The sequence below is a fragment of the Scleropages formosus genome, chromosome 8 (assembly GCF_900964775.1).
Source record: "Scleropages formosus chromosome 8, fSclFor1.1, whole genome shotgun sequence".
NCBI classification, from domain to species: domain Eukaryota; kingdom Metazoa; phylum Chordata; class Actinopteri; order Osteoglossiformes; family Osteoglossidae; genus Scleropages; species Scleropages formosus.
Genome location: NC_041813.1, coordinates 30,759,635 through 30,777,682, shown reverse-complemented (window position 1 = coordinate 30,777,682; position 18,048 = coordinate 30,759,635). Strand labels below are relative to the sequence as shown.

Here is an 18,048-nt window from a genome sequence, read left to right as displayed (position 1 = left end):
TAATTCAAATCACAAAGAAAGTACTTAATGTTTTCATACAAAATATATATAATATACTGCATATAAAACAAAAAAGGAAATTGAAACAAAAAACATACAAAGGGAAATATTTCAAGTAACAGCTGAAAGGAAATGATTGTGCACCTGGTTGCACTATTGTAAACAATGAAAAAATAAACAAATATTATACTGTAATATATATTATATATATATACACAAGGTTAACTTAGCAAGGCTTTGTACAAATGTTACAAAATGGTTTCACACGCAATGACACACACACACTTTTGCGTAGGGCGCAGGTGTGGATGGACGGGTGGGGAGAGGGGTGGGGGGCACTTAGAGAGGGGGTCTGAGACCCCTCAGGGCACCGGGGACTATGTAATGGGGGGGTTAGACAATAGTTCTAGAATACAGAACGTTCCGGGGTAAAAAACAAAGTTAAAAGTCCATCATACCGCTTTCTGCAGTCGAGTCAATCAAATTTGGAAAGAGAAGGGAATAAAAGGCCATAACTGAAAAACATAAGACTTGGGGGGTCCCTCACACCATGGAAGGATCATAAGAACATAAATACGCCAGTTCCCTCCTTCTGCTCACGCTGTCCATTTCGTGTGTCTGTGTGTGTGTATTGGCAGCCCGTGTTGGCTTCCTTTATGTGGCAATGTACCCTCTCCCCCAGCTGCGTAGATCATCATGGCGACGCAGCGTCAGCTACCGCCAGGAAACCTGGGAACCTGGCATGCCGCTCACCTGGCCGCCCTCGGGGGTGTTTGGTCCAAATGCCGGAGGCTCGCCCACGCACTCTCGGCTCACCTACCGTCAGCACTGCCGCAGCCGGTCTCGGTTTGGTCGGTCCTTACAGTCTTTGGCAACGCTGCCACGCGGGGCTCATCCCAGTGTGGACTGGATGGGAGCAGGTCGGGCCTCCCCCTCACCGGAAGGCGCCGTGTTGCACGAAGTGAGCTCCTTGCTGCCAGCCGCCGCCACCGCCGAGCCTCGTGGCGAGGACACGGGATCACTACAGGTACTGGTGCAACGTAGACGTGGAGGTGTGCCGAGCAGCTGATGCTGCGGGTTCGTGCCGCCCCTGCTCGGCAGGCACCTGGTCCCCGCCGCACACGGCGAGACCGACCACCACGGTGTGCCGGCGCCAGGCCCTTCGGCGGCGCTGCGTCTCCGGGGACGGCGGCTTGCGAAGGCCCACGCCGCGCAGGTCGTCGGCTGAGCCCAGGAGGCGCGCCCGCACCTGGTCAGCAAGCGAGCCCTGCAAAGAGAAGGACGCCGCCTCTGGGGCAGCGAGGGCGGGCGGAGGGGCGTGGCCAAGCCCCCGGTTCTCCTTTCTGCTGCCGACGAGCGCTTCGGACCCGGCGGCCCCCATCGCTTCCGTCGCCGGCCCCTCCGGCGTCCTCTCCTCCTCTGGCAGCGGCTCCGAGCTCGCGGGCCGCGCCTTGTTCTTGTCCGCCTTGAGCTTCTTGCGCGCCAGAGTGTCACACTGGATGAGCTTGTGGGAGTTGAAGGACGGCCCCCTGTGCACTCTTTGAGCGGCGGAGGAGGACGAGTAGGACGACGAAGAAGGCGTGGTGGAGTGCGCCCCGCCATCGCTCTGATCCTCGGGGTCTGGGTTCTGGGGGGGCTCTTTGGGGGCGGGCGCAGCTTCGCTTCGGGCCGGGCCGGCGGCTGGGACGGGGCCCTTGCAGTGCGTGTACAGGAAGCTGTGTCGTGCCTGGGCCGCCTTCTTGGGCCTCTCCTGAGTGAGAGAGCGCGAGGCGAAGCCGCTCTCGTTGTCCGTCTCGCTCACCAGCTCGCTGCGCTCGTCGTCGGCCTCGTCGGCGCGGCCCTCGGAGGCGTGGCCCCGGCCCAAGGTGGACAGCGTCGAGTAACCCGACACGATGGAGCGCGCGTCCTCGGGACCCCGCCACAGAGCCGCTTTCTCCGCCAGGCCGCCGTCCTCTTGCACCAGGGCACCTCTGGGTCTCGACTCCTCCTCCTCCTCCTCCTCCTCCTCCACTTTGTGCCTCTCCTCCTCCGCCGGCTCTTTTCCAACCTCTTCCTCCTCCTCCTCTTCGTCCTCCTCGTCCTCCTCCCCCTCCGCCTTGGGGGCCGTGTCCCCTCCCCCGCGATGGCTCGCCTTGACGGGCTCGTGCTCCGAGTCCTCGTCCGTGCTGCTGCTCCGCAGGCGGGCCTTGGGACGCTTTTTGCGTTTGCGGGTGACGGCGGACACGATGGACATCAAGTCCTTGGCGTTCAGGTCCCGTTTGGAGCCCCAGGAGCCCTGGGACAGAGACGCAGGGACAGCAGTTGACGCACAGCCTCCTCAATGGACACCAAAGTCCTTGTCCAGCCCAGCTAAAGGGGTCCCGGGGGTCTGGTTTTGACCGGCACACCCATATCGTACTCAGCAGAACATAGCAGGAATGACATATATATTTAGGAGCAGCAGGTACTGTAGTGGTTAGTGCTGCTGTGTTTGGACCCAAAGGTCCGAGGTCAAATCCCACCTCCAGCTGCAGTACCCTTGAGCAAGGTACTTATCCTGAAGTCCTCTAGTAAAATTACCCGGCTGTATAAATGGGTAAATAACTGTAAGTAGTTTAACTTTCAAAGTCGCTTTGGAGAATAGCGTCAAATAAGTGAATAAATGTAAATAAATACAGCAGTGTTAAAAAAATTAAAAATAAAAAAAATCAGACGTACATACATACACCAGTGTGAAAAAGTCACATGTAAATTAAGTCCCACAAGCGCATTAAAGACAAAGTGCAGAAAGGACACTGACTGCGCTCACATTCCTTACACAGCATGTCATTAACCGTGGGAAAACGGTGTAATTTTGGGGTATGACGCCGAGACGCAGACCAAGCGACCGCACTTGTCGCGGCTGCGGAGATGCGATGCGGGAGGCAGCACGTACCTTGGATTTAGTCGAGTCACTGTTGGTGGAATCTGCACAAGTAAGAGCGAGAAAGAGAGGCGAGGTAAGAGAGGTAAAAGGAACACGCGTGTGGCAGTGAAGGACGGGCGGCGCTCACAGTCGTCCTTCTCCACTGCTTAAGACGCGTAATGATACACCCTGAGCTCTAATGGCACGAGTGCGGGTAGGAAAAGCGGGTCATGACGCGCATCGGTAGGATTGCCGGTTCGAGTCCCAGGATGAGGGCTCTGCCCTTTCATCAATTCATAAGCGCGCTTGCTAGGGAGGAAAATAAGACATTTTCAGAATAATTGCGGTATCCATGCCAGCATTTTGCCTCTATTCTCTGGAGAGTAGACTGTTTCCGTGAGCTCAGAGGAAATGAAAAGGTCTGGCATGTTTTCAGCCATCAATTGTCACTGAAGGGCTGCACGGTGGCGCAGCGGGTAGCGCTGGCACCTCACAGCTTCTGGGCTGGCGGTTCAGATGTGCGATCGAATCCAGCTCAGTCTGTGTGTGGTGTAGATGTACTCCCATCGACCACATGTGTTTCCTCCAGGTGCTCTGGTTTCCTCCCATAGTCCAAAGACCTGTGTTACAGGTGAATTGGTGACTCCAAAATACCCTCTGTGTGTGTGTGTGTGTGTGTGTGTGTGTGTGTGTGTCTGGGAGTCAATGAGAGTGTGATTGCTGTGATGGATTCGCGTCTTGCATCCTGCCTCTTGCCCTACGCTTCCAGGACACACTGTGGATGACCGTGACCCCGCACTGCGCAAGCGGTCATTGATAAAGGGCCGATGGACGGATTGTCGTTTCAGGTGAAGCTGCAGGAAGACCATGTCACCCAAGAGTCACAGTCACTTGAAAATGACGAGGTCATGAGTCCAGGTCAGGGGTCATTATAGTAAAAGTAACACACAGACGGACAGAAAGTGTAAGGACGAGTCCTTTACGCACACGTACAGCAGCAGGGAAGAGATTTTAATTGTCATTTTGTGATGAGGATCCTTTCGAGGGTCACGTCTGCATGGTGGAAATCAACACACACACACACACACACACACACACACACACACACACACACACACACACACACACACACACACACACACACACACATACGCAGTTAAATACACGCAGAATGGCGCAAAATCACAGGGGGACAAAACAGGTGGCACACACCTGGGGACACACACACACATATTATACGAGGAGAAATCCTGTCCTACCGCAGTGGCTGCTCCACAGGTTCAGCTAGAGGAGGGATGCAGAGAAGTCCAGAGAGAGAAGTAGGAAGTAAGTATGGAAAAGAGAGAGGGAGAGAGATAGAAAAACACAAGAGAACGGCAGTGGAAACATCCGGAAAGAGGTTGCAGCAGTTCTCCATTATTGTGATTTGAGTGTGTCATGTGTGACCAGTGCTGTGACTGACACTGAATTTTTCTCTGTGTGTGTGTGTGTGTGTGTGTGTGTGTGTGTGTGTGTGTGTGTGAGAGAGAGAGAGAGATTGAAACAGGGATGGGGGACATTCTCACCCGAGGCCTCCCCTAGCACTCCCGTCCTCCCGATGTTGGGCAGCAGGTGGTCGATGTTGGGGATTGGCTGGAAATCCTCTTTGTCCACGGGTGTCTGTTGGAGGACACGGGGCAGGGGACACGTATGAGGACAACGCGAGGGTTTCGCCAAGACCAATCGGCCGTGAAGAACGTCTCCCTTCAGCACCGCTGATGAAGGACAGGAAGTCCGCGCTCAACGTACCTTTTCGTCCTTGTCCAGCTCCTCGCTGAAGAACCACGCATACTGGGAAAAAGAGCCAAAGTGGACATCGTTACCACATGAAGCACATCGCGTCATCCCATTACTAAAAAAGGACACTGTGGTCCTCCAGTCCTGGGGCCCTATCCTAACCCTCGTTGAAAACACAAACCAGACCCCCACTTTATTGGAGATCAAAAACGCATCCCGTTTTTTTCGAAGCACACAAGGTCATTGTATCTCCTGGAACCCTGGGACGATGTACCGCATGTTCAAGTTTCAAGTTTATTGTCATAGATACAGTACCATGTACATGTATCATGAAATTCTTCCAGACCATGGACAAGAAGTGTTCCCTTGAGACTGAACACCTTGTCCACAGCGCTGCAATTTTTCCCTTATTATGTCAGACTCGGGGGGGCACGGTGGCACAGCGGATTTGTCCGGGGCCTGCTGCGTGGTGGGTCTGGGGTTCGAGTCCCACTTGGGGTGCCTTGCGGCAGATTGGCGTCCCGTCCTGGGTGTGTGTCCCCGGCCCCCCCAGCCTTACTCCCTGTGTTGCCGGGTTAGGCTCCGGTTCACCACGGGACAAGCAGTTGTAAGCTGTGTGTGTGTGTGTGTGTGTGTGTGTGAGAGAGAGAGATCCCAGACTTGTAGCATGTGTATATTGTTTTCCCTAATAAAAATAAAACCAGCAGGGGGCAGCACAGGCCACAGGAAGACCGAGAGACACAACCGTTCAGAGCGTGATTGAGGGCGGGACTCACGTGTTGGATGAGGGTCTCCACAATCTTGTAGCGGTCGGGCATGTGGGTGACCATGTCGGTCATGTTGTCCTCCGAGGTGCGCACCAACGTGGGCCCGAACACCAGGGCCAGGTTTCGAGGCTCCATCTGCAGGGGAACGGGCGGTGGCGGGCTTTGGTCAGCGAACATCCGCTCCCGTCCCGGTCAGTTCAACAGAATGAGAACCATCTCCGGCTCAAAGAGCTGAGGTGTAATAAAAATCGTGCCATTTTTAAGCACGATGGCAAAACGCACACGTGTAAAGGAAGAGGAGCGCATAGGGGCACAGCGAGTAATGCTGGTATCTCTTAGCTAATATGGTTTCAGCATGGGTTCAAATCTCAGCCTGTAGGGAGTTTGCCTTTTCTTCCCGTGTTCCTCCAGGTGCTCCAGTTCCTTCCCACAGTCCAAAGACCTGTGTTTTGGGCGAACTGGTAGCTTTAAACAGCATGTGTGGGACTCAATGAGTGTGTGTCCTGGCCACTTCACGGACGGGTGTCCCGTCCAGGGTGCACCCCGGCTCAGGTACTACGATTCCAGGATGGGCTCTGGATCGCCGTGGCCCTGCACTGGACGTGTTTTTCAGAGGCCAGACCATACCTTGTTCTTCTCCGAGTGGTCAGCCACGGTCTTCAAGTGGCCCATCAGGAACTTCAAGGTGTGATAGTAATAGTCCGGCAAGTCGTGGACCTGAAGGCGACAGACGGAATGGAGAACCAGCAAAGCCCACAGTTATGACTGACAGACTGACAGACTCGCCCCTCCCACCAGTGTCCCCACACACACACACACACACACACACACACACACACACACACACACACACACACACACACACACACCAGTTTCCGCATGGTTTTCAGGCGGTCTCCGGGGTTCTCCATGCGGTTGGCGTCGATGAAGTCGTTGTACTTGTCTGCAGAGAGAGGAGGGGTTGGACACGTTCATGAAGCAATCAGTGCTTTCTGAAGAAACATTTTGGATATATAAATGTAAATAATGTAAAAGTAAATAGTGAGCTGTTATAATAAACCCCACTGCTGGGCTCCATAACTATATTTCACATTTGAGTAAGACATGGTTGAACATTAAATCAGTCATCTGCTATTTATTGATTTGTGCGATCAATAACTACCTGGGGGGGCAGCCATTGGTACTTGGAGCCCCTGATGTTCATTTTTCTCTGCTTCTTTGCAGCTTGGAGTTTTTTTTGTTTTCCTCTCCTCAGTCACCAAGTCTCTTATGCAGATCGATATTCACTATACGTGGCGTCTTAGAAAAGGTAAATCTGTACTGTACCACTCCTGGGAACTATGTCCTGCGGTAAAAATAAACTGAACTACTACCGAAACAAAGGAGTCCCACCCTCGCCCTGTAGCCTCTCACCACAAGCCGGTCTGCTGCTGACGGACACCGTTCAGTTCTGGTACTGAACATCCTGAGCATTTCCGCCGAGAACCTGCTCAACTTAGAGCGCTTGTTCTCTTCCACAAACAAACAGCTGAAATTGCGGTAAAATGCAGTAAAACATTTACGGCCCCATATCTGTGCTCAACCATTAGAGCTAGTTATGCCCCTAGGCATCCTACTGAATTTCTGCAGACTAAAAAATAGCAGCAAAGATGAGCCTCACAATTTTTCACTATTAATTTGTATTTATTTGATACCTGCCACCTTGTCAGATAAGCAACTTTACGGTGATTTATCACTTTATACAACAGGGTATTCGCACATTTATTATTGGTGATAATAATAAGCAGGAGTAGATTTCAAACCAACAACCTTCAGTTTTTAAGGTGACGGCGCTAGCCACTACGCCACCTGCTGGACCGTATTGTCACAGTTCACATGAATTTCATATTCTGCCATTTACGGTCAAACTGGTGCGTGTGTATCCCCAAACTCGTCTCTAGAGGGAAGTCGGCAGGAATTCGTGATCAGAGTCCACATACCATCGGTGAAGAGGGGCTCCGGCAGCTTCCGGAAGAAGGACTTGAGCAGGCTGCTGACCACGTTGAGGTCCTGCCACTTCTGCGGAGACATTTTTGTGGGGGAGGTGGGGGGGGGGTTGCATTATGCTTTGTGAGTTCCTAAAATATCATAATTCACAGCAATTTTGAGCTGAATATTAACTCTAGTCAGAACTCTAACAGGCAATCGCCCAGGGCTCCGAAATCTGGGGGCATCAATTTTGCAGCTAAATAAAAAAACGAACTGTACTCTCGGAAAAAATAAGAGTAAAAGACTGCTTACGAATCGAGAAACGGTTTCACGGAAAACCGAAGACCCGCCTCCTTACGCATTATTGCAATGTGTTACGAGGCATCACGACCCGGTCATTTTCCGCCGTTAAAGTATAACTTTGTGCAATGTTCACATACATGTTTACTACATTTCTTCATTATTTTTCGTACATAAAAATCGCAATTATGAAAATTTCACTTCCCCTTTCTCATCATCCACACAAGTCTATATCGGCAATAATTATATATCTGCAGTAATTGTTCCTCATATATACAGTATGTGTGCATTCATATGTACCTTTAGCAATTTAGAGATAGAAGAGTAAGAGGAGCCTGGGGGCATCGAAAGTACACACTAGCGGAAGGGGGGGTGGTGTGCGCGTGCGTCTGCAAGACACACGATCCGCACGAACGGCCCGGCGCCCCGGACAGCGAGGTGCCCCGAAACCCAGTTGCTCCTCACCTCCTCGGCCGGGTTGATGTCCATGCCCTTGTTGAGCTGCTCCTGCAGGGTGGACACCAGGGCGTTGTTGCCCGGCACCCTGTAGATGCCCGTGTACTCCAAGCCCATCTGCTCCACCAGGCCGCAGCACATCTCCACCACCAGAGGCACGAACTGGCAGGAGGAGGAGGGGGGGCTTCTGGTTAAACACACTGTCTCTTTGACACGGTTCAACAGCCAGTCCTGTCCAGTTGAACACAGTGCGCTTTAAGGACACAAAAGCAGGTCCAACCCATTGACTGCACACAGCAGGGTCATTTTTACTGCATCGGTTCAGGGTAAGTGCCTTCGAGTGCACTACAGCAAGGAGGGGATTTGAACCGGGTCCTTCGAGTTGAGGGTGGTGTCCATAATCGCTGCGCCACCCGCAGGGCTGCCACACTTAGGCTACCTGCTCCCTGCTGCCACTACGGCAGGTAAAAAGCGAAAGGATGAGACCAGAAGGACACAGAGAGACGCGTGATGCCCCCCACACCTTGCTTTTGGCGGCCGGCTGGCAGTCCTCCAGCCGCACCCCGAACGCTTTTGGCCCCGACTTCTTGGACTTCTTGATGATGTTGATGCCCCATGGCGATTTGGGGGGGCTGCTCTCATCTGCAGGGGGCAGGAGAAGGCAAAGGTCAGAGGAGGTAGGGATGTGTGTGTGTATGTGTGTGTGTTGGGATGATCGCGGTAGGTCGGTAACTCGCCCTTCCCGTCGGGCTTCGGGGAGCGGGGGGCCCCTGTCACATTGTCCATTTTGGCCATAAGGAAGGGCGGTATGATGCGAGGCACCCGGGGGGACGAGTCTGGCTTGCTGCCCGTTGGGCTGAAGGGTCCAAAACAGCGAGGAGGAAACATGAACACACATACTTTGAGCGTGCGGTTACCGACTACAAACACATTAAACAAACAGAACACACACGTTCAAGTAAAGAAAACAACACGCTGATACATAAAACACATTCAAATGTGTTTAATGACTAAAGTGAGCACAGCAGGGGTTGCAGCGGCGTGAGCTGCCATCAAGGCCTCCAAAATCCCGGGTTTGAATCCCACCTCCTGCTGCAGTACCCTTAGGGGAGGAGCTTACCCTGAGGACTGAAATTAATTAATGGGTAAAATTAATGAATGGGTAAATCAGTGTGTCAGTGGCTTAACAGTGTAACCGCGCTTCGAGAAAAGCGTCAGTTAAAGTAAGAAATAAATCGATCTGAAGACCTCGGTGGTGGAAACCTTCACCTTGTTTACAGGAATCTCCAAGACATCTTTGACATAAATCCTTGCTCTTGATCATCCGCTACACCCCGACCAGACTGCTACGCTCTTCCACATCTGCCCGCTTGGTGGTCCAGTGCACAAAAGGTAAAGCACAAAGGTCTCGGTTCTGGCACCGTTGTAGTGGAACGACCTCCCCCTCCCACTCAGAACTGCCGAATCCCTGTCCACATTTAAAAAGGGTTTTAAAACTGACCTCTTCCAGACTGACTTTGCCCATCATCTTTTAAGTTCATGTAAGGTGTAAATGTTCATGCACCACCATAACTTTAAGATGATGCCGGATAAACCTTTATGTGGCTACTGCTGTAATATATGTAAACGTTTATATGCATCTCAAAAAAAAAAAGTATTACTGGGAAGGTGATCAGGAATCGTGGATATTCTGATAGTTTTATGCAGCTGCTCATGTGATGAACGCTGGTTCACATGGTGGAAAGAAACAAACTAACTGCACTTAAAAATCACACGTCTGCTTCTAAATCTCTCTTCCCGCTGCTGTAATGAACACACTGTATTTCCTATGAGATGCTCGTCGTTTTGGAGAAAAGCGTCTGATAAATGAATAAATAAGAATTTAAATTCACCGAGGTGATGCTTTTCTTTTTTATGACGACTTGCATGGCTGTCTACAGTGATTTACCCATTTATAGAGCTGGGTAGTTTTTACCGGAGTAACGCAGGGTAAGCCCCGTGCTGTCCTACAGCAGGAGCCGGGATTCGAACCCGCGAGAGCCAAGTCCAAGAGAAGTCAATGTGACCGCTGTGCTCTCAGCAGCAAAAGGAGAAGCGGGGACAGGTGCGGCAGGAAGGTTCATCGGTTTGATGAGACGCCTACAGGTGGAAACATCCACGTTGCGGAGAGAGGCGCGTTTTCACCTGTGTTTCCTGTAGTCGTTGAGCTTCTTACTGATGAGCGCCTGGCCGGAGAAGCCCAGCTCCTGAGGACGAGAGCACTTTTCGTTAGAGGAGACAAACGTACGTGGGCAGATCGCTGAGCACCTGCAAAAATGTGCTTCTCGCCGCAACTTTTAATGCAGCAGCTACTTTCTGAGCTGCCCGCGTTAATACACCGCTTCCCCGAAATGAAACCGGGCACTTTTTTCAGGAAATAAACTACCAGAGAAGTATTTTTCGGGACCAGTCAAAGCGAAACAGAATTATGTAGTTATTTTCCAGAACTGACCGCCGAATGTGCACTTTTAGAGGGCGATAACCCATACAATACAGCAAGGCTCATTTTCCTTGGCATCTTCTTGTCTGGCATCCAACGTATGTTAAAAAAAGTTCTTAAAAAGTATGATGCAGCTCCATACTACAGTTAAGAGCAGTAGCCAAGCGAAGGTGTGGACTCGCTAGAACGGATCAACATTAAAGCTCATCGAGTAACGCTCGTGGGAAAACCAAGTGATGTCAAACGCGAAATTTTAATTTTGATACAAAGCTGAAGGTCCACCGATCCACCCATGTGTTTCCTCGTGCTGGGGATGATGTGCTCGTCCGTTACGGGACGCGACCCCACCCCTCGCTGACCTCGCTGTCGGTCTTGCTGTTCTCGCGGATGACCCTGATCCAGGCCAGCATGTCCTCGCGGTCCTCGGCCTGCAGCAGGTACTCGCAGAAGTCCTGCGTGGTGAGGCGCAGCGCGTGCTTGCGCTTCGTCTCACTGTAGGCGATGTCCACCAGGCAGCCGCGGATGCTGATGGGCTGCTCGTCCTCGCCGGGGCCCGCCCCGCCCCCCAGCGCCGCCCCGTGCAGCACCGCCTCCCGCTTGTCCTTGTACAGGAAGAGCGAGTGGGATCGCAGCACGGAGAACACGCGCTTCCACGGCCGCATGCCGCTGCCCAGCTTCTGCAACGAGAACGCAGAAAGTCGCAAGAGTCCCACAATCCACTTGACACGGACGCTCACTCTGTCTTTAGCTCTGGTAAAGTAATACACCCTAAGGTACAATACCATATCCCTTACAGCATTTGGATTCTCTCTCTTTTAATAATTACTTTATATATTCACATACTTGACACTTTTCCCCAAAGCAACTTACAGTGCGATGCTCCTTACAGTTATTTATACAGCAGGATCAGTTTTACCACGGTAATTCAGGCTAAGGCTCAGCAGCTCTGACCCCTGTAGCCCTGCTCTTACTTTCACTCATTCAAACCTCACTGCACACTTCCTCCCCACAATTAAGAAACGTTTGTTCCGAACCGTGAGCGGCTCAGTTCTGTTTGAGGAAGGCGCGACGGTAACCAAAGGAACCACGCAAAATGCAACTAAGAAGAAGAATGGCAAATAGCTTATTGGGGAAAAAAAATAAATATATATATATATATTTTGTTTTGTTTCTAGTGCATGTACAGTATACAGTAACTTGTAATACTGGGTACCAACAGGGTTTGATCAATCTCTAATCCTCCATTTCTCCCACACACAAGGAGTCCAAAATCGAAAGTCTGCAGGTTTTGGCCTCAGTTCGGTGGAATGAGCTCCCTCTGTCCCTCAGAGCTGCTGAGTCCCTCCCAGCATTCAAGAAGAGTCTCAAAACACATCTCATTGGACCCACTTCTCCCGTGTTTTCTTGACAGCTCCATACATTCGTCCAACACCATCCGTTACGGTGTATTCACTGTTTGTACTTTGCTTCCGCAGCCAGCGATGTATACCAGCAAAACGGTGGAACGGGACCGACCGGCTGCGCTTCGACAATCACGTGTCTGCACGTAAAGCTTTTAATCTGTTCCGAAATGCACTTTTGTTTACTCTGAGTTGTGCATCACTTTGAAGAAAAATCGCCGCTACATGAATAACTGTAAACCTACAGTTTTAAGAGGTGCCAAAAAGACCAATGAAATGTGAGAGGAAAACAGGTGGAGATGCGGGAAAGAAAAAACGAGATGCGGAGAGAAGCAGAAGAAAAATGAAAAAGACAGAAAGCGAAGAAGGACGGGCCGGAATACCGCTTCCATTGTATTTATCCAGTATGAACGCAGAGCCTGAGTGACCCCAGATGACCCACCTTGCCCTTCTCCGTGAGGATCTGCTTGTAGTGCAGCCACCCTTCCTTGCGCACATCGCTGAAGGTGATGCTGCCCAGCTCGGAGGTAGAGTGGCGTTTGGAGCGGACCTCCTCTGCTGGACCCAGGCTCTCCAAGGACTAACGTGCACGAGGGGTCAAAGGTTACACGTTTATGTCGAGTGCAGCGTACTGCTAGAACCCACGAACCAGTTCAACATAACAGCGAAAACTTTGCAGGCTGAATTACTGATGCTCCCATTAGAGGCAAAGCGTCCAGAACATTTCTCGGTGTAGACGAATGAGAAATCTTAGCACGAATGGCACTGTTACTCACCCCGTCTGTGAAAAAGCTCTTCACCCTTTTCGGCAGTCTCCTGCGGTGAGGAGGGAGGGGCAGAGTTACCGATGCAAAGCGCAGGAGTCGATGGACAGGAAAAAAGGCTCAACTAAAGCACGCCACTTCTCCTTCCCATTTCAGGAACCAAAACTTTGCTCCCCCCGCCCAAGCACTCACGAGAACACACGGCCCTCGTCCCTGAAGGCGTTGAGGCCCTCGTCGCAGGACTTGGAGCGCTCTGTCGTGATGGCCAGCAAGTAGGAGGAGCGCCGGCCTGACTTGATGCTGCCTGCTCAGGGACAAGGAGAGAAAGAGGAACAGGGATAAGGACAAAGTAAGGCAGGACAGGCAAGGCTGGATGCCAGAAGCCTAGCTATGGAGACTGGTGAGGTGGCTGGCTTTGGGGGTGCGGGTATTTTTGTGTTCTTCAGCAGGCAGTGTGACTTTGGTTCCTTTTGCCGCCTCTCTGTAAGGAGACTCCGCCGGCTTCGGTGCGGGCCGAAAATGTTATGCATTGTTTAGTCCAGGCAGTCGGGGGGACAAACAGGACCTCCCAAGAAATTATGCAATTAGGCATGTGACCTTTTATCACAAAGCAAGGATGAAAACAAGAAATGAAGCGTGTGTTCTAGTTTGGACATGGAGGTGAGTGCAGGAGAGTGGGGGCACGTCAGCAGGGTAACGAAGACATGCAAGAGCATGTGAGGGGTGGGGCTATAGATGGTGTTAGGAGTGGGATTAAGGATCTTGGTTATGAGCGGTGTTAGAGCTGGGATTAAGGATCTTGGTTTTGAGTGGTGTTAGAGGTGGGATTAAGGATCTTGGTTTTGAGTGGTGTTACAGGTGGGATTAAGGATCTTGGTTTTCAGTGGTGTTAGGGGCAGGATTAGGGGTGGGGCAACTGGGAGTCACTCACTGCAGTCATGTGAGAAGAGCCTGGTAAGGGGGAAGGTGAAGGTGGGGGAGGTGGGGCTGGTGGTGACGGCAGGGGCGGAGTTCATGGCACTGGACACCACGGAAGAGGCGGGCACGTGGCGGGCACGCAGGTCGGCGCTGGGACTCGTTGGTTCATCTGTGGGATTTTGGGGGGGGCGGGGTCACGGGTGGAAGGGGTTATGGGAGGGGGAGGAGATGCGGGTGGGACAAGAGGAAGAAGTCAGGGAGGTGGGGGGAAAGCAGAGTCAGGAGGCACCAGTTGGCTACCGTCACGAACACACAAAGACATGGGCGCGCGCGCACACACGCACACGCACAACAATGGCTCAGAGTATTGGTCCTTCGTAATTCTTCTTCAAGGCACTTGCAATGCATGTCATTTCAACGTGTTTCTCGAATCTCTGACTTAGCTGTACGTAACCCTGACCTTAAACTGAACATATTGTACAGCAACTCTCATTTTTTCCAAATGTTTCAGTAAAAAATTACTTTGCATTGTGTTTCTACCACACAGTATATCATACACAAATAGTATATAATATATACATGTCCGCATATACTGTATATTCAATGAAGAAGTAGATATGACACAAGCAATAAAGTTCAGAAGTTAAAACAATGAATTTTTCATCTGAAGCAATTACACTAAAACCCAAACTAAAACACAACGAATGACTGATATGCACACGTCAAAAAAGGGGATGTAATCCATCGATGCGCAAATCTGCCGTACGTTTGGCTGAATGTCGTACCGGAATAGCTGAGCGAACGCAGAAAAGAAACCTATCCGGTTATAAAACGTACCGGCAACTGTCTCGGTGAGCAATACATGCGGTTTGTACATCCTCTGGGTATTTGATTTGGGGTATTTAGCGTATTTCCGTTTGAATGTACAGTGTGACATCTGGCTTCTGGAAGTGTCCTCCATACTGTCACCATCACACACCCCGAATTCTCCAGGGTTCGTAGCGGCTTAAGGTGCCGAGCTTAAACGCTTCTCGGACGCACGCTTGCACACCCACAAACAGGCCCTTCGCACACCCCGGTCACACCCTACCCGGCTCGGTACTTACCGCGCATTGGTGGAGGCACTGAGAGTGACGGATACCAGAGTCCCGGCAGAAGGAGTCACGGTGTCGTCAGCGGGACGACGGGAAAGACCATCCGATGGGCTCGGCCGTGCCAAAAATTCGGACCAAACCGCCCCACAACCTGCCAACCTGTGTCCCTCCTCCTCCTGCCGTCGGCAGCGTGTCTAAATGGTCTAGAGATGGAGGGAGCCGGAGGCGACGGGACACACGCGCTACAGTCACCCTTCTCCTTGTCCCTCCCACACAAAAAAGTTCCTTATCGAAGGATGAAAGGGCTCTTATTCCGAAAGAGCGCCGGCTTTCAGTTCTTTATAAATGTACGTGTGTGTGCGCGTTTGTGTGTGTGTATGCGCGTGACGCCCCTGACACCTTCCTCTTCGTCCACTCCGGAGGGCCCGCAAACACAAAAGAACCACTGATATGAAAACAGGAAAAACGGTTGACGGATCATCTTTCAAACTATGAGTTGCCCTGACTCCTGCCACTTTATTGCGCGCAGCCCGACTCGCACACGACTCCGCGGCGAGTTACAGCAGCTGCAGGACCACGTGAGCGCCACCGGGCACCGAAGGGACGCCGGACGCTCGGCCCACGAGGCGCCGAGCCGACCTCATCCGGCAGGGACCGGATGTCTGGGTGCAGCCGTAACGGCGGAAGCGATTCCGAAAGCGGCCGCACGACGCTCACCGACTCGCCCCGCGGCTCTCGGGTCCCATTTCTGACACCGCTCGCAATAGCGGAGATGAGTAGCTGGGGGGCAGCAGTGCGCCTCTGTCAAAGGGCTCTCGCTTAGCCGCCCGTCCCCTCGCTTGCCCCCCCCAAAGTTGGCCCCCCTTCCTTGTCCCGGTCTTTTCTCATCATTATGACCCCCCCCCCCCCGCAGGGCAGCTGCCGATCCCCCCCGTTGAAACAGGGTCGTCATTCAGACGGTGGAGAAGATGACAGCCCAAAACGACTGGAATTCGGCTATTTAGAGGGAGCCCCCGAAATAGCCGCAGAGCCGCGGGTTCTCACAAAGGCCTCCATTAGCCATTCCCAAGCGCTCTGCATGCCTCATGCCATTTTCACAGGCACTTGGGGTGTGGGGTGGGGAGAGGGGGTATTCAACTGCGCATTTCGGGTTGGTGCCGGCGGGGATTCAAACTCCATCTTTTCACTGCATTGCGCTGGCTCTAACCGCTATGCCACCTGCTGGCCCATTACTGCATCGCAGGAAATTTGTTCACGCCACTGCCAGGACCAGGCTGCAGAGCGTGGGTTTGAAGCACGTCACCTTTTCGCTAAGCGCTACCCTGTGCGGTACCTCTACTGTCAAAGTGCACCCGTCTGCAGTGCTCCAGAAAAAGGATTTTAAACAGTACTGAACTTATCCATTTACACAGCTGCGTAATCCAGGGTAAGTGCCCCGATCGAGGATGTTACAAGAGGTGGGATTCGAACCAAGGTCCAGCGCGACAGCAAGCAGGAGCACAGTTAAATAACTAGGAAGTTGCGCTTTTATGTTCGCAGGACAGGAACAGGAGGTCGGATAACGGTTAAGGACCAACGGGTGGCCAGGACACATCCCAGTCGAGATCTCGCTGCTGTACCCTTGAGATTGACACCTACCTACCTTTACTCCAGTAAAAGAGAGTAAAAATGTGCAGTTTGTCGGGGCGAACGCCTCTGTTGACGGAGCGAATGTAGCTTGGAGAGAAATGAGCATCTGAAAGCGGACAAGTGGACTTTCTGTCTGCAGCCAAAGCCCCGCGGCAGGGAGGGAGAAGAGCGCGACGGTGCGGCTTTCGGGAGGGACCGAGGTGTGCTGCGCCGAGCGGGCGGGGGTCCCGAGAGCAGCGTCCTCGTCCCACGTCCACGTCGAATGGGACGCCCCCCCCCCCCAGCTCCTTCTCCAGCACCTGCCAGTGCTAAGCGAGGCTCAGAAGCTCATCCATCTCAGCGTTTGGCTGCAGTCCCGGCGCCTCTCACGGGATTCTTTACAAATGTTTCTCACTTCCTGTCCACACTCCTTTTCAGACCTAAAATATGCAGGCATTATGTGATGGAGTTCACCCCCCCCACTTCCTTCCCCTTCTCTCGTACTGTGGCCGCCACTGGCACGTCCGGCACCCCCGCGCCTGAATCAATCACCCCTAAGACGATCCCTGTCGATCAATTAATCAATGCCTATAAAATATATTTCATATTTTTTTTTTTTTAATTTTAGAGAGATACATGCAGATCACGAAGGGAGAATAACATTTAAATTGATCAATAAAATGCTATTTTCCAGTGCAGTTATGTATAATGAAACGTACGCAAACGTGTTTACGCACACAACACTATTTCATGCGTTAACAGCTGAAAACGGGCTGGACGCTGAACTTATTTTCAAGGCTCGAGTTTATTAAGGGCACGGGTCGATAGACTCCGTTCGCCGCATTTCCCAGGAAATATTACCTACGAAGCGGAAAATGACAAGTGACGCGGCGCAGCGATGCCTCACGCGATGTCGTGTAAACTCGAGCATATACAGTATTAATTACTCGTTCAGCCGAGGCCTTTGTCCAAGCCAACGTTCAGCGTTAGGTTAGCGTACTAATAATTATTTACTTATTTATAACGCAACAGACAAGCAAGTTGTAGGTGAGTCCAAGTGCAGAGTTTATTCACGGTGGGAAAACGCATTGCCGTCTTCAAGCCGGACAGATGTTCGGGCATGACGAGGCAAGGTGCGGAAGCCACGGTGCGGGAGCGGGGGAGGGTTCGGGGTATTCAGGGTACGCTGCACAAGTGACGCCTGGCACGAATTTTGGCAACTCTCGCGGCGCAAGCAAACAAAGAAGTCCGAGCCGTGCGCGTGCCTCCTCCGCCGGCGTCATTTAAAAGCGGTCCTCGTTGGAAACTGCACACTGGGACCACGGGATGCAGCGGAGGCCTCCGAGTTACAGTCGGCGGATCTTTTGATCGCAAAGCGGCGGCTCTAACCGCCACGCCACCTGCCGTGCCCAATAATCACAGCAGCATCTGGGCGATAGGGCATCCACCCGCGGCCGTGGTTTTCCAACATCCTGTGTATGGCGTCACTAAGAGGTGGTGTCACCAGTAACACACGGGTTGCCCGGGAAACCAGCCACGCACTTGAGCCAAGTGAACCGTAAACCATGTCAGCAAACAGGTTACTATAATAGTGCAGGATATGGCTCATAGTCTGCTGCCAGAGGTTGGGGTTT

General features: G+C 52.1%; 1 protein-coding gene across 4 annotated transcripts in view; it reads right to left on the bottom strand.

Annotated features, from left to right (window-relative positions):
* Positions 1-368: 368 nt before the first annotated feature.
* Positions 369-18,048, bottom strand: part of LOC108941600 (rho GTPase-activating protein 23-like) — a 52,735-nt gene continuing 35,055 nt past the window's right edge. For all 4 annotated transcript variants that reach the window (XM_029253978.1, XM_029253977.1, XM_029253979.1 and 1 more), the window contains exons 8-24: positions 13,726-13,881; positions 12,987-13,098; positions 12,807-12,846; positions 12,473-12,610; positions 10,990-11,307; positions 10,336-10,397; positions 8,889-9,007; positions 8,675-8,793; positions 8,161-8,313; positions 7,407-7,485; positions 6,297-6,370; positions 6,055-6,144; positions 5,437-5,562; positions 4,673-4,714; positions 4,450-4,543; positions 2,915-2,946; positions 369-2,275 (exon numbers count right to left, since the gene is read on the bottom strand). In XM_029253978.1, the coding sequence (XP_029109811.1) occupies positions 1,022-2,275; positions 2,915-2,946; positions 4,450-4,543; positions 4,673-4,714; positions 5,437-5,562; positions 6,055-6,144; positions 6,297-6,370; positions 7,407-7,485; positions 8,161-8,313; positions 8,675-8,793; positions 8,889-9,007; positions 10,336-10,397; positions 10,990-11,307; positions 12,473-12,610; positions 12,807-12,846; positions 12,987-13,098; positions 13,726-13,881 (3,008 nt within the window). In that variant the 3' untranslated portion in view covers positions 369-1,021. The remainder of the gene's footprint in view (positions 2,276-2,914; positions 2,947-4,449; positions 4,544-4,672; positions 4,715-5,436; positions 5,563-6,054; positions 6,145-6,296; positions 6,371-7,406; positions 7,486-8,160; positions 8,314-8,674; positions 8,794-8,888; positions 9,008-10,335; positions 10,398-10,989; positions 11,308-12,472; positions 12,611-12,806; positions 12,847-12,986; positions 13,099-13,725; positions 13,882-18,048) is intronic.